General features: G+C 35.3%; 1 protein-coding gene across 1 annotated transcript in view; it reads right to left on the reverse strand.

The window, feature by feature from the left end:
- Window positions 1-2,396: 2,396 nt before the first annotated feature.
- The window catches only part of LOC140151527 (coiled-coil domain-containing protein 33-like), a 46,373-nt gene continuing 31,791 nt past the window's right edge, over window positions 2,397-16,978 (reverse strand). Inside the window, exons 11-15 of the mRNA XM_072173897.1 lie at window positions 14,171-14,351; window positions 11,506-11,600; window positions 8,583-8,669; window positions 7,031-7,483; window positions 2,397-5,082 (exon numbers count right to left, since the gene is read on the reverse strand). Coding sequence (XP_072029998.1) covers window positions 7,334-7,483; window positions 8,583-8,669; window positions 11,506-11,600; window positions 14,171-14,351 — 513 coding nt within the window. The 3' untranslated portion in view covers window positions 2,397-5,082; window positions 7,031-7,333. The remainder of the gene's footprint in view (window positions 5,083-7,030; window positions 7,484-8,582; window positions 8,670-11,505; window positions 11,601-14,170; window positions 14,352-16,978) is intronic.

Consider the following 16,978-nt stretch of genomic DNA (forward strand, 5'->3'; position numbering starts at 1 on the left):
GAGCAAAATGTAAAAAATATGGGGTCATTGGGTGAGGGCATGATTTTTGGCATTCAGTGAGAGCAAAAATATGGGGTCATTGGGTGAGAACATGACCTTTTTTCAAAATGGGACCTTTGGGCGAGAGCCGAAACAGCACCACAGAAACCTCAAACATTGAATTTTTTGTTCTAAATGACTTAAAATTTCTTTGTTTTTTCAAAATAAGTAATAAAATCAGTAATAAATGAAAGTTGCTGTTCAAATTGAAAAATAAAGGTCTTTGGGTGACAGATCAAATGGAAAAATAAGGGGTCTTTGGGCGACAGAGCATGTGTTCGTAAACAAATATGGGGTCTTTGGGTGACAGCGACGCTGAAAAGGGGTCTTAACAGCCAACAGCCCTACATACGCGTCACCTCCAAAGTGGGAGCCCCCGGACTGTCCCATTTAGATGACATGTGCAATTGACTGCAAACCGCCTAAAATGTATTTGAAAAGTGCATCCTCTATTGTTGCTATCAAAATTGGTCCCCCCCCCCATTGATATGTTAAATTCCAAAAAAAATTGTGTAAATTTGTTTAAAACAGGTCAATGTCCTCAGTTAGGCTCAGAAACTCAGAAAAAAAAGATGTCCCTGTTTACTGGCAATCACATGTAGGAGTGAGAGTACATAGATTCATCATACACACACCCAGAACCACAATTGTATTGCATATAACCTATAGACAAAACTCACTTGACTTCAATAAAAAGTTTACAAAAATACGTTGACATAATTAATGAGTTGCACATTTAATATTTCAATAACTTTTAGAAAGCCAAATTATCTTTTCTTGTTTCAGCTACATGAAATGGAAAATACAATTAATTCAAACATGAGGCTTAGAAAAAAAAAAATTGTTTGATTGGCGTAACATAGAAAAAAAATAATGTAGGTCGGTCGACAATTAAAAAAAAAAAATTTACACACATGTTAAGTTTTAAATTGCATATGATAAAGACCTTAGAAGTTTTTTGTTCATTTTTTAAAAATTCTATTTATTTTTTTTTTTTTTCTATTTTTTGCACAAAAAAAATAAGAAAAAGTCTAGGGTCAGGCCTATTTTTAGGGTCGGTCGGGTTATGCCAATCAAACAATTTTTTTAGGCCTGATTATGATATGCCATAATATTGACTAGAAAAATGATCAACCTTTGAATTGTTAAAAAAATAGAACATATTTGTTACCCATCACAATACAAAGAAACGGTCTCCAAATGATCCCCACATTTTGTAACCAAGTGATAGAGCTGCTTTTATGCTTTTTAAGTGATCTACTCACTCACTGTTCTCAAGATGCATAATAGTGATTTCATGTGATCTGGCACAAATTCTGTGGCCCCATGCATGAACCTGATATTTCACCATTTTTAAGTTATTGTCATGGATGTGTAGAGTAACACTATATCCATCTTTGTAAAAAACACACCAAAACAACAACAACAAAACAGCCTGGGTAGCCAAACTTTTTATCTATAGAGGGCAGTACTATATTTCTCACATATGTTCATGCACGGAGTAAAAACTTTGAATTGATTTTTCTCAGTTTAGTGTCTGTGTGGAATATCATGTTCATGCATGGGGCCACAGAATTCTATGTTATTCTATTATACAGGCCAGCATGCTTATAAAGGCTATTTGCCTAGCTTGACCATTTGTTTGAGTCTGGTCTTACCAGGACCCAGTGTGTTTCCACATGGAATGACGGGTTAAAACAACAAACAAAATATTTATCAATGAATTATAGTTACTGCTGTTTCAATATGATAGGTCACATTGGGCTATTCCAGTTGATATCCATATACACCCCTTATGGAAGACATAACCTTAATCTTCCACACAAGGAGTGCGAATTTGGTTTTTAAAAAAATCTACACCTGTGATTAAGATAATGTCTTCCATAGGGGTTGTATGGCTTTCAACAGGAATAGCCCATTTTTTCTCATGGAACTACAGTAGAACCTCATTAACACAAAGAAATTGTCAGTGCTCTGATCTGCTTTTAATTTGTCTTAATATGAATATATCGTTATGAATTCGGCAGTGACGAATCGAGAATTTTGAGCAAATTGAGTTTTTGTATGCCTATGATTATGTTTCAGGTTATCTTTTATTTCTACCAAAAATTAATGGTAAATCTTACTCACTGATGTAGTTACTGAAATTTTGATTTGGACGATTCGTGCCTAAGTGCGATAAATGAATTCGGCAGAGAGACGAATCGTATACTTAGCTGTACAAATCATGTTGATATATAGTATTGTATAGCAGGAAACCCTGAATTTTCTATATTACATGTCCTATACTAACACATTTGATACCAAGGTATAGCTGTAGGTATCTTCTATCCAGTAATAACAAAATAAGTACAAACATTCCCCACATGATATTGCTGTGGTTTAATAATGTGAGTGCGCGCCCGTGAAATTGGAAAAATCCCGGAAAATCATACGCAAAATATAGGCCAATATTGTTATTTTTGCTTTAAAATCCTCTTGTTTTTGCTAAATATTTCAGGGATGACTATTTATAACTTATATAGCAAGTTAAGTCTACATAGCCTTAGGACAACCAGTAATTTCTACACAAATGCCCCAAATCAAAAATGCGTGCTTTGGTTTACACTTAGTATTGCGAACAATTTGGATACAGCATAAAGCCGAATAGCTGTTAAAACGCATTTTGAGGGATATATCGATTATTTCAGAACATGCAAGTATTGCCAATAATTCGTGTACATTCACTTCTATAATATACATTTCAAATGAGTGCTCACGAATGTTCTAAATTTTTAGAAGGACCAATGGAATGGTACCAAGATTTTCAAACGCCATTTACTCAGAACAGCAATTTTGCGTATTCGTCTCTCTGCCGTGTTCATAACGATATGTATTAAATTTGGAATTAACTTTTTGGCAAATTTCCACACTTTCACAAACAGGTGGACCTTTTCGTGGGGGAAGGGGTGCCTTGCACAACCAGTCCCCCTCCCTGTCTATGTGGAACTGTTACCATGGTTATCATCAGGTTATTAAAACATACGGTATAAAACACCTACATTCTGTTATCAAATATTCTGAGTTAATCAACAGAGTTTGTGTTGATGAGGGACATTAAACATAACTGGAGATAGAATAAGAAATGGATGCTGGTGTATTAAAGTCACTCTCATTTGAAAAAGAGCATACTCCTGGTTTCTTGGATTGGGTCTCATTTATTGTACAAAATATGACTAAACTGATTTGTAAAAACACTACTTCTGTTCATTTTTGTGGTGAAAAATAAAACAGGACATATAGTTTAATCAGCTCATAATCAGCGGGAGTTGTTTGGCTTTTACCACTATGCCGAAAAGTAGAACCACATTAATTGCAATATATATAGTTGACCTGTCTGGTCTATATTATGTGTAAATACAGTAGACACACCCCAGGACTAGCATTGTGTTACTTCTGGTGAGTTGTCACAATTCTCAAAATCAAATATATCAATATTAATCCGCAATATTGCAAGGCCCGCCGATTACAAGCTGATCAAATTATAGAGTACTTATATTATCTATAAATCTTTCTTTACAAATATTCAAAATAATACACAAATTGTCTTACAGAAATGTGTACACAATGATATATGCTTATAAAATGATTAATGCCAATATCAAAAGTTGCAATTTTATTTGTGATATTTCATTTTTATCACAACATGACATCTATCTAAATTTACTTTTGTAAGGGTAAAGTAACCATGGACATCTGAAATACCAGTGATTTCTGGCCAACACAGAATTTCCTACCAATGTCCATCGGGCCAAAGGAGGCATTTTTGAAAATTACTGTAATTATTGCATTATACATACAATAGGCTATCATTTACTGAAAACACCAAAGGTCTAGCATACTTGGTTCTAAAGTTATGAAGTTTTTTGATGTCTATTTTCTTATGTATTTTATTGTTTTTTTGCTCCATATTTTTACTTTTATCTCAGTTTCAAATCTGCCGCCTTTGGCCCCCGTGGACCAGATCGTATCACATATGTCAAATATAAAACCTGCACTTTTGGTTTTGCAAATTTTGAATTTCTAAAGTTCTGTTATATTTATCCTTAAAAAACACAACTTTTAAGTTCTAAAGAATTTTAAATATCCAAGTGATTTAAAGTGCACTATTTTCCAGCGAATAGTTACGTGTAATCTGATTATCACTAGGTCAACAGGATCACGCTTTTGAGTTCTGTATACCATGATCGAAATGATCACAACACAAAGTCTTTGGCATGTACTACCAATTCCAAAAGGTGTGTGATCCAGTTGCCAAGGAGTTATGTAACCAATTTGCTGGTGAATACCAAACTCATAATACTTCTGCACTTACAGATTGGGTTTTTCCAGGTGAAATCCATATATCCTCTATGGAAGACATGACCTTAACCTTCCACACAGGGAGTGCAAATTTCAATGGGTTTACCTAAACAGGTGACTCCATAAATCTAAACCCCCTTTGTGGGAGAATAAGGTCATGTTTCCCACAGCGGACTTGTGGATTTCAACTGTAATAGCCGATTGTCACTGACCACTGTGTGGCCTCAATCATTCCATAAACCATTTAACAACAACCCTGAGATTTGCAGTTAAGAAGCTTGCACACCCTAGATATACCACAATATACCTTCACAGCAAGGATCAGCTCCATGAGTTTCATACAGGCTACAATGGGACAAATAACAACAAGTTATTTTTGCCCATGCAGAAGAATTTCAAGTTTCACAAGAGCAAACTAATGACACTGACAGGGCTCAAACTTCATGCACCAAATAAGAGCCATTCTAGTTTGATTTCAAGGTGGTTTTTGAGCAGCCATGCATTCTGCTACATCAACTTCAGCAAGGCATTTGCTCCATTTTGCTGGCGATATAGAGGGATTCATTCATTGATGATGTGATCAGTCATCAGCAGTCTATAGTTATAGATGAGTGCTATATGAGATCAATAGAGAGGACTGAGATGGCGGTGTCTTTGGTGGTTCCTTCGTGTTGGGTAATCATCCATTTCATCATCATCACTCTAAAAACAACAACAAAATCCAGTTAATTCATTCTGTTAAGTTAATTGACGGACTCATGTGGGACTTATCAGAACTTGTCAGGACTGATCAGATGCCGTATAGAAAAAATATTAAATTTGTGTACATCGTGGAACATTCAAACTACGCTTGTTACTCCGCAACTAATCATGCTAACTACACGCCCGTACAACGCTACTCTACGCATCCATATTAGCGAGGCTATCTGCATACAACTGCGTACGTACTACGCACAGCCACGCAGAGAGTATGTTCCACGATGTACACAAATTTGATAATTTTTCTACAGCTATATATAGGGCCACAAATTTTGAAAATGTCAAATATGTATGGTGTAGGACAGGGTCTTGGGTAAAGTTGAGGGTTGACCATCATTTGAATAAAATTGTTCTCCTAATTTGACCTTGAAAACATTTACCAGACTTCTACAGCCCATTGGGGGAAGGAGGGGGTCAAAGAGTTCAAATATTTGCTGCTATGACCTTGTTTTGCAAATCTGGTCTACTATTAGCCTTTCTCAACACCTAGCTACCATGGGTCTAAAATGATGGGCAGATGGGTGGCTAGCTAAGACACTCTTGTAGGATTCCTTAAAAAACTTTAGCTTTATTAGACCCCAGCCCACCTGTCATGAGCTGTCTTCACCATTGGCCGGAGGCATCATTAGAATTTAGCTTCGCCTAGTTCAATTTAAATGGCATGACAAAAGGCAGTATGATGCACAGGGCATAGGCGCATACATCTACATTATATATTTCAGATCAAAGGTTTCGTAGACACATTAGTAAGGGAAAACACCAACAATTTCAACTGAATACAGTAAAAAAAGCTACAAACTGGACATTCAGGAGACTTCATTGAATAATATTATACTACTTTTATAATCATTAAAGAAGTATTTTGTGATTATAACATCCTCTTTCGATTTCTATTCTCTTTCCTCTTTCTATTGCATATTTCAGTAGATATGCATGATAAAATCTTATTCCCAAAATTTCACTTGATTCTGATTGTTTGTAACTTATGCATGATTATGTGTATTGAATTGCTCCATAGGCCACTGTGTTGTAATTTTGTTTCGTTGTAGCAAGAGGTTTCTTTTTTTAGAAAAGGGGAGGGGGATAAGGCTGTGTATCACGAAATGCACCTTTAATGTGCTTGTATCATGTTTATCCAAAAAACAATGTATGTCTGAAATATTAAAAATCCAATGTGAAATAAATGCTTTTTTTTTTTAATCAACCTTCCCCCATGACTCAAAATATTATGGTATTCCTTTTGCAACAAAAATGCTATTAAAACAGATTTTGTTGTTGGCCATCAATGCATTCAAATATGATTTTTATACCTTTTTGGCAAATTGACAAAATGCATAATTTTGTTTCTCTTTTCTGGTCACATCAAGAAATATATGCTTAATTACTCAGTATGCTATAGGTGAGCTTTGTATGATTCATGCATCGATGCTAAAGCCACAGTTGTTCAGTTTTCCAAATTGTAAATTCCATTTTCTTAAAAAAACTGTTAAAAACCTGTGATATTTTTTTGTTTCCTCACTAGTGCAATAACATTGCACCGGCAATACTATTGCTCATTTCGATCATGGGTTTTGCAAATTCGCAATAATATCTATCGTATCATAATGAATAGGCACAAATAATGTACCTGGATACTTGATCATAGGCTACCAGTGAAGTTATTGCTATCACATTTTTGAAATGGTGATTTTTAAATATTCATGATCACTACCATTTCCGTTTTCTATTCCCAATTCCATATCATGGGAAAAATGGAGGCTTTAATCTTTGCATTTCACAAGAATGTATCAAATGATTCAAGCGACATTTTGTTTCATGATTTTAGTTGCTACATATTGAAACAAAAATACACAGGAAAATCATTTAACCAACATAAAATGCTTTAACCTACCAAGTTATATGAGTAGCCTTTGTCTCTGTGTAATGGTGGTAGTGACCTGTTTCTGTGATTATCATGCCTATCTCCTACCCTTAGTCTCATCACCTCCTTTTACTTACCAAGTTATATGAGTAGCCTCTGTCTCTGTGTAATGGTGGTAGTGACCTGTTTCTGTGATTATCATGCCTATCTCGTACCCTTAGTCTCATCACCTCCTTTTACTTACCAAGTTATACGAGTAGCCTCTGTCTCTGTGTAATGGTGGTAGTGACCTGTTTCTGTGATTATCATGCCGATCTCCTACCCGTAGTCTCATCACCTCCTTTTACTTACCAAGTTATATGAGTAGCCTCTGTCTCTGTGTAATGGTGGTAGTGACCTGTTTCTGTGATTATCATGCCTATCTCCTACCCTTAGTCTCATCACCTCTTTCTCTTTGCCCCATTCTCTTGCTTTCTCCATCAACTGGAAAAGAATCAAGACAATGTTAAATAATATAAGAAAATAAATTTGGGGATTTATAGTGCATGATGCCAACCCCCCAGGCCTCTGTACACTTTACACACATTGTTGTTGAGATTTATAAAATTATTGAAGGATGCAAAAATCAGCTTTTACATCAAATCTTTGAACTTGAATACTGAAGTTTTAGTTTTTGAAGTTAGGAAGAATAAAATATTTTAATTAAGGAACCGCGATATAAAGTAAAGTTGATTTGGACTATTTTACAGATATTTTTGCACTATTTTTTAGGGCAAATTTTAGTCTGAAATGCTCAGAACTTCCAAATGTCAAAACCATTTTTATGTGTAAATATGGTAGTCATGTTATCAAAAGAGGGTCGTTTTTGATAGAGAAGTGATAACCCATCAAAACCTTTCTACAGATATGACATAATCAGGGTTAGCGGTGACCTGCTGAGTCCAGGGGTCCAAATTGGCAAATAAAGGGGTCCAGGCATCTAATTCTACACAGATGTACAAAATTAAGGGGTCCAAATCACGGGGACCTGCCAAATCAAGGAGTCCTGGACCCCGAGACCCCTTAAAACGCTACCCCTGGACATAATAAGTAAGTAGACATAATCAAGTAAACTCAGTCTGAAGTCAGGCATATTAAATTTTCAGCTTTTTACATGATTGTACAATGCATTTGCAAAGCTACCTGGAAAATACCAGTGAAATTGAACATTTATTTAGTTCCACATACAACAGCTGAAGTGTTTCCAAAACAATAGGCAATGAAAGAAATTATTTCCTTTGTTTGGCTATATCTTTAAATCAACATTTCAGACTTCCAACTGGTTTTGCTTAATCACATCATAAATTAGGGTTAAAAATACAAGTACATCATTTCAGTGATTTACTAATCAAGGCTTCTCCTTTGAAGTATAAAATGTCCTCTTAGTAAAATTATAACCTGAAAACCTTCTCTTCCCTGGCCAACTCAATTGATAAATTGTTAATCTAGATTAATCAAAAGGTTGCAGGTTCAAATCCTGGCTTGTCCATGTTTTTCCCCTCCTTTTCAAATCAATTTCTCATACAAATACTCATGAACCTACTTCTCTTTCCAGTGATGCTACCCTTCCTTTGGCTTTCTCAAGTTGTAATTGAAGACGTAATTTATCTGCATCTTCAGATGAACCAGCCTGTAATAAAAAAGTGCCAACAACAAAATGCAATTATATTTCAAGTATTGGCTATATAATTACTATTACAGTGTCCATGCTATCACATTTCCACATTGTGGCAGATCACACTGAAATGAGCTCTAGCTAAAAGTGTCCAGACAATTTTTTGGTTGTTTAGATGTTTATGGCCCATGATAACCCAAGAAAGTCTTTTATTCTTCCATTGGGGTCCTTGGTGGGGTCACAGTACAGACTGCCAGGCATTACCCTGACTGGAACTGACTGTGAGGTCTTTGTTATACACTGCATCTGCCTCACAATTACTTAAATGCAATAATAAAGAGAGCGGATAATTTTCGATCGCAATGAATAACAGAATGATACATGTTAAAGCCTTAATGTACGATCTTTTTTCAGAATTTACCTTTATTTTTTTCCAACCCGATTTTTTGGCATATTTGTAATACTTACACATGTTCTAACTTAAATCTATGAGCAAACTGTCAAATTCGCCCTATTTGTAGCAAAACGGATGATTTTCTCAGGTGGTGTATGACGTGCAGTCCCTAAATTCAGTAAATTTTCATCGTCAACCGTGTAATTGAATGGGATTATTTTGAAATTTTAAAACGCTGTTGATAAATAATATAAATACAAGCAAAAACCATTGGGGTTCGATAATGAACCCCACAAAACTAACCGAGTATATGGAAAATGCCATACGGCCGGGCGGTTTCACGAGTTGCCGGCTCAATCATGTCATCCGCCGCCTGGATTTTCTGTTGGTCCGACATAAAATCATAATTTTTTAGATTATGATTTTATGTCGGCCACCATCAAAACCGTAGTCTCCTACAAAACTAGTTTGAGTTACGCTCCCTCCACATGTGGAGGGAGCGTAACTCAAACTGGCCGCAGTAATAATCCAAATAGAGCGAGATGTTTGAGTGATAGAGGTGAAGTTTATGATGTTGTTTCTTTGCAAATTCCCAATGTTTTTCGCGTCCAAATGTATTGGGAACTTTCATAATGATTGCATATTATCATTTTGGAAGAAAAAAAGAAAAATCTAAAAATATGAAAAGATCGTACATTAAGCCTTTAACCTACTTACTAAAAGTTTATAATTTGAATAATATCATTCCACATGTCATTTTGGACAGGGAGTGCCAGTTTGCTCCAAGGAGGGGAACATTATAAATGCCTTTGATAGATATGAATTTGTAATTATTATAGCTCTTTATAAAGTTTTATTGAACTTGGAGCAGATTATAACAGAAATATAAACTGATTGAACCCTCCGGCCAGTAGGCTGCTGGATGGAGAATGGCTAATGTTTTAAAAGTCAAACTTTGAAATGACAATTTTATTCAAATGACTGGTAGAACCCCTGCAATTCTTAGCTAAGCCACTGTGTAGTATAAAATGATACCCTAATGAGCTGCTGTTATTCAAAAACAGATATATGATGTTATGTCACTTAGCTTTTAAGCAAAATTAGTTAATGGATCTAAAACATTATTTTGCTGCATTTACAGGAAAGTGAACATGATTGACTGTTGAAAGGTTCATGCTATAAAATAAATGATCTCAGTACCATCCTGTAGGCCCAAGTTTCACTTGTTTTCAATGTATTGTAAATTGTTAGGTGGGTAAATATTAGATTCAATTTGTTCACCAAATAACTTGTATTGTGTGATCAAGTTAAGTTATTATTAACAGTGTGGCCAAATTTAATTGGCATTTCACCAAGCAAGAGCCATTGAGAATCTCATTATGCTGATGGTACATTGTACACTTGATTTGCAGCTACTGTAAAAGCACTTAATTTCGCTAGAGATTTAACTTCGCTAATTTCGCTAGAAGCTTTAATTTGCAAAATTAAATACCCGCAAATTGCACAGTTTTACATTGAATTGTACACATAAATTGCTGGATTAGCGAAATTAAATACCCACAAAAATGGTGGTCATTGGCAATTAGCGAAATTAAGTACTAGCGAAATTAAATAGCTTTACAGTATATGTTGAGAGTTCAGGTTCAGCATGCCATATTAACCCTCAAAAGAGCTGTAGGCTTTTCACTTGAATACCACCCTTCTAGTGCACACCATACTGTTTCTCCAATTCCTGATGTTGTCCTTTCTGACTGCCTACTTCCGCCTCTGTACGGATATCTCCTTCAATGAATAGTTGATTTTTTTTAGGACTAGGCTGTCACTTCTTCATTTCCAATTTTCATACTTGGCCAGTTTTCTCTTCTTTAAAATCATTTCCAGAAGTCCTTCCTTTTCTGGCATTTTGATGGTTTCCCTAACCCACTTGTTTGTTTTCCTTTGTCCCCAGCTCACTCTCAGAACTCTTCTCCACAGCCACAGTTCAAAGACTTGGATCATTCTCTCTTCCTTCTTTCTCAGTGTTATGTTGTGGAAAGAAGCCTTCTGTGTATATAGGCTTATTTGCCTGACTTGAGCACTACTTAATCCAACACAACACAAACGTACATCCACATACTCTTGGAGCAAGAGGCTGGTTCAATTTCCAGTGGAGGCAAATATCAAAAAAATGATTTCACTCTCTCTCTTACGGCATTTAAATTGTGGGGCAGATGCAGTGAATGACAATAACCTCACAGCCACTTCCGATCAGGGTAACACCTGGCTGTCTGTACACCCTATGATGAATGATTCACCCAAGTTAATTCAGAAATTAAAAAATATTTATATAAAAAAAATGAGACACATTGTGTGAGCCAAAACTCTTCTTTGAGAAATCAAATACAATCTTAAATTAATAAAAAGATGTTTAACATCTTCTTCACATATTTCCTTTTGTTCTTGTAGTTGTCACCTTACCTGTCCAGGAGGAGTCTTTCTGTATTGTTCTATTTGTGATCTTAATCTTGCATTTTCCACTGCTAAAACATTAACATCATCTGCTTTGTAATTTTCTGTGTTTTATTAAAAAATAAAAGTGACAATTGTCAAACGATAAGGTCATAGAACAAAGAGAAAATGCATTGGTGCTGTCAACTAATTAAAATAAGTGGACAAAGCTCATACTAGGACCTCAAACAACCTCATCTAGCAGAACGTAGTTATATAACCCCAATATACTTGCACATGTATAGATTGAACTCTGAAATTGATTGGTACTAAAACTCATACTCCACAACTTGAGGTCACTTATGAGCTTATGCTAAGTGAATTGAGGTCACTTAACTTCAGGGGCTATTTTAGGAGTAAAAAGTCACTGCACGCCAGCAAATGGAAAGCTTCCAGCAGAATTTGTAAACGCTGTCGTATGCTCCACATAGTCTGAATTACAAAAGGTGACACCTTTTAGAAATGCCGATCTTTAAAATTACATGTAGTATTTTTCACTTTATACAAGGTATGCGTCAAGAATTTACGCGTCAAGAAATTTGTTATTAAAATTCATCGATACTGATCGCTTGATGGAAATGTCTGTAGCATATCATGAATTTTGAGGGATATATTTGGTAAAGTATACCATGAACATAATTTATTTTTGTGATATAAAATAAAATATTCATATCGAGTTTTAGCTTCCATTTTGTAAATAATACCTATTTTTTACGCACCTAAATTTTAATCAAGGTTCTTCATTTAAGCTTGTAACCTTTTAAAATGAATATTTAAGACAGAAAAATCATGATTATAATCTAGGATAGGGCTCACATCACATTATCATTATGAACAAACTCTAACAATATGCCTCACACAAGATGGTTTCTTTCAGAACGCTATTTTAAAAATTTACCCCCCCCCCCCTTAACTTTTAACTTGTATACACTCACAAAACAGGATTTTCATATACATGATTATATATACCAGAACTTCCAGAAGGTGTATGGTTGTATGCGGATAGGGATACGTTATTGTCATTCGCACATGTCGATTTTTAGCACGTTTTTCGCTAAAGAAGGAACCAATTAGCTCTAAAAGCTTTATCTGTAAGGTAACAGTTGCAAAATTATATTAATTTTATAGCTACATGAGATGAGCCGTAAGATGTGCTCTGAACTGGACTTAATTTCAGATAATATGGGCAAAATTTAGCCAAATTATTTGTACTTGGTTTCCATTAAAGAAAGAATCAAACAATTTAATTTCGTAGCTACATGCGTCATAAGATGTTCTCTGAACCGGACTTAATTTCGATATATAATGCAAAACATACGTTTCTTGTACTTGCTTTTCACTAAAGGACTTCATTTTAGATAATATAAAGCAACATTGTGTGGAAATTTCTCAAAATAATTTTAATAATCTAGCCTCCTAACCATTGGGTTGTGTGATATTTATCCTTGCTCCGAAGTTGAAATAAATATGGCAAATGTTATGAAAAGATAAAACTTAAAACAGCAACAGTTGATTTCAAGAGATCATAATGATATACTATAATTTAATGGTGCCAATATTTGTTTGGTCACAATTATTTACTGGGTGCACACTTTGGGGGAAGTGTGAAGGTTTAAACTACTGGGTGGGCAAAATAATTTACTACGTGTGCATTTGCCCATCCAGTTTACCTGTTATTTGTCACCCTGCTCCCCATTTTAAAAACCTGGATCCCTTTTCTATTATCTGTCTCCTTTTCCATTTTCTCCGTTTTTCTCTTCTTCTTCTTTTATTTTTTCTATATACATCGATCCCAATGAAATAAGGTTTCAATGAAATGAGGTTTCTAAGGAAAGGGATGCTGAAGTGTTGATGAAGTGTTAAGTGCGCTCAAAGTGCGCGAATAATTAACATTTTGCCTGGCAGTAACCATTGGTAATCGTAAGAAAGGCCAAGCATCTCAACTACATATTTTAAGCACGTATTTTTAATTATCACTGCACGGATTTTTAATCTCACTGCACGAACGTGCCAGGAGACACGCTAAAATAGCCCCTGCTTAACTTTGCCATTGGGTATGAGATCACTTTGAATCATAGTGATCATGGAGGGCAAATAGTGTTCTGCAAGAACCTGATATTGAACAATAATTTGAACCTGTCAGCTAGAGCATTAAGGTTTATGCACTCAGTGCTTAGCACACATTGGGTGGGGAGGCTCTCACCACAAATGACCATACGGGTATGCTCCCTCGGGAAGACCCGTTTTTGGAACACACAGCTCCGAAAGACCCCAAATTTGGCCAAAACAGCACTGAAAGATCCTTGATTTTGTTACTCAGAGACCCCTAAATTGCTCATTCCTCACATTTCTGGATTTTTTTCACAAGCGATTTTCAACCAGAAAGCCAAGTTCACTGCTCCAAAAGACCCCCTTTTACCTGTTCACCGCCCAAAAAAAAACCCATTTACCTGTATGCCGTCAGCTCCCACCACCTCAAAATTCTGCATGAGCATACCCACCAAAAATTTACGATGTGCTCCCCTTGCACACATTTTTGGCACAACATATTACACATAGAACGTAAACAACTTTTGCACCATCATTTCAGTGCAGCTACAATTCTGTCAATATGAGAGAAGCAGTGACCTCATACCTTCAGATTTGTTGTTTTTTAATTTATTCCTCAGTATCCTCTCCATCTTTTCCAGTGCCTTTTCCTGCTCCACACATGTCCTCTCCAGCTTCTTGATTTTCTCTTGTTTGTTCTGCAGCTCATCTTGTTGTTTTAGCAAGTTATCTCTTTGTTTTAAATACTGCTGCTCTCTGTCATTTTGCTGAAAATAATGAAAGACAGATTTGAATAATTATTCAAACTTACATATATTATTTGAAATTACTTGGTACTCTTGTTCGGTAAACATGAGTATGATTTAATCATTCCCTAGAAGTCCTTTTCAGAGGGCTGAGCTTTCAGAACTCTAGTGAGTGCAATCTTCAGAGCCATGGAGATGCATATGGGACTCTGAAGATGATACTAGTTAGAGTTCTGAAGCTCAGCTCTATGAAAAGGACATCGCTAGGAAAAGATTAAATTTCATTTACATAGATTATACCACCAATTCCCCAACCGCAGTAGCGTAGCCAAGATTATAGTGTGTGGAAATCCCATTGTATATCTGAAAATGTCCTGGGGTTGCAAAGATTTACTCTCCTACACCCCTGCCCAACCTAAAATGATGATGTCCATCATTTTCTCTTAGAATTGCAGATTATCAATTATCAGTCTTCTCAATTTTACTTTTAACACAAGAAACAAATAACAATGGATTACCAAGCGTGCACAATCAGTGTTGGATGATCTCAAACTTCCCCAAAATTTATTTTTTTCTTAAGTTCTGTGATCAAAGTTTTGGAAAAGAATAAAATACTGCATGGCTAATTTCACCTATTTCACTTATTTGTTCACTGTTGCTATTCTAGCATAAAATACCACTATGTCCACAGATCTCCTCTCAGTTTGCTTGTTTCAAAAATTCTTTTAATAATAGCCTTGCTTGCATTTATTACTTTTATTCCTTTGTTATATTTTTTTCACTTAACCATTCTTTCATGCCCTTTTTGTTGTAGGCATTTGATGAACAAGTACTAAATTATACAAATTTAATATACACAACCAGTATAAGCAATTATATTTCAATTCAAAACCAGCATGCAAATCCTTGCTGAACATTTTAATTTCCTTATACAAGACACATTGCCTAAATAATATATGATATGGCTTCCGGACTTTCCGCTTTTAATTAAGTAAATTTAATTTATCTTTGATCATGATAATGTTTTTCCACTTCTGCAACATTTAGTGCTTAGCAACAGGTTTTGTTTTGATTTCACTATACACCTGAATAAAAACTCAGTAATAACATGTTCTAAGATTCTTTCCCAAATTATGATTTTGCTTTGAATAATGGTTTCTGATGTTTGGATTTTTTAAATACTGTAGACTTCAATCTACTAAGCATATGTGCCTCTAAATGAGTGCTTTTTGAAAGAGACCAAAGGCAGATACCCCCAAAAGATGACAATAGATTGGTCTAGTACAATAATACACATTTGTACAGCCATCTGTATCAGTTTCTCTTTCGTGCAAAAAAATTCCACTCATTTATACGCATACGTGCTTGTTGATGGAATGTTATGGCATTTAAGCCTAATGAGAATTTTGAGTATTGGGCTATTCCAGTTAAAATCCACACTACCCCTGTGGAAGATTTTGGAAATATCTTTGACAGGGGGAGTATGTTTTGCAAATGTAAGTGGTCAGATTTAATCACTTTGAAACCCATACTCCCCCTGTATTATGGCTTTACCTATATCTTCCACAACTGGAGTAAGTATTTCAAATGGAAGTTACCCAATTGTGTATTCTATTCCGAATTGCTACACCCTCTGTGACAGACTTTAGCTAAATCTACCACAGGGGTAGTGTGGAATTTAAATGGAATAGCCCATTAATGTTGAAATATGTATTTATAATTTCTTGTATGTTAAATTTAATGTAATATGAGGGATAGTCAATATATTCCTGCAACTATTACTTATCTCCGCTCAAGCATGACTAATTTGATGACTGTTAAGTTACATATGATAAATACAAGTTTGTTCCTTTGTCTTTCAAAACAAATGTGTATTAGCGAAGTTGAATCCTTGATTACATAATGACATTAGCATAAACACAATAGAATATAGACACTGCCTGATTTATGGTGAAAAATAGTGGAGAATAACAACCCAAATTGAGGTACTGTGACATAATTTCAAATATCTCCATATGGAAAAGTTTTCCTACATGTATGAAAGTCTCTTTAAATAAACTATACTCGACTCCAGTGTGTGCACGCTGTGTGTACAGCAGCGTTCGAGGTCAATGCACAATGCATACATTACCACACAACACACTAAGCAGGGCTGTACGGAAGAGGGTATGATATTTCCTTCGGTCCCGGCCTACGGTACAACGGTATTTTGTAACCAATCAGATTCCTTTTTAGAGAGTAGAATCTGCAATTTGCAATTTGGTAGACGATAACACAGGGTTGATGCTGTACTATTTTCAGACCTATACCATGTCGTATTAGAGATAGGGATCATGTTGAATATCTTCAACTTTGAGTAGGCTTAATATCACCCATTGTTCTTTACATAAAGAGATAGCAAGATTAATCATACAAATACACAATTTAACAAATGCTACCTGGTTCGATTAGGTGATATCGCAAACAATTCTTCCGTATTGAACCCTTTTTATTCAAAAGGTCATGTTTATGTAATCAAAAGAGCACACCATAGAGAGGCTCTGAATTGAAAGAGAAATTTGCATTTCAAAAGCTTCATTTAATTTTAACATGAGACTTAGTATAGCAACTCACTCACAAAATAACTGTTCTGCAACATTGTATTTAGT

The sequence above is a fragment of the Amphiura filiformis genome, chromosome 4 (genome assembly GCF_039555335.1).
Source record: "Amphiura filiformis chromosome 4, Afil_fr2py, whole genome shotgun sequence".
NCBI lineage: Eukaryota > Metazoa > Echinodermata > Ophiuroidea > Amphilepidida > Amphiuridae > Amphiura > Amphiura filiformis.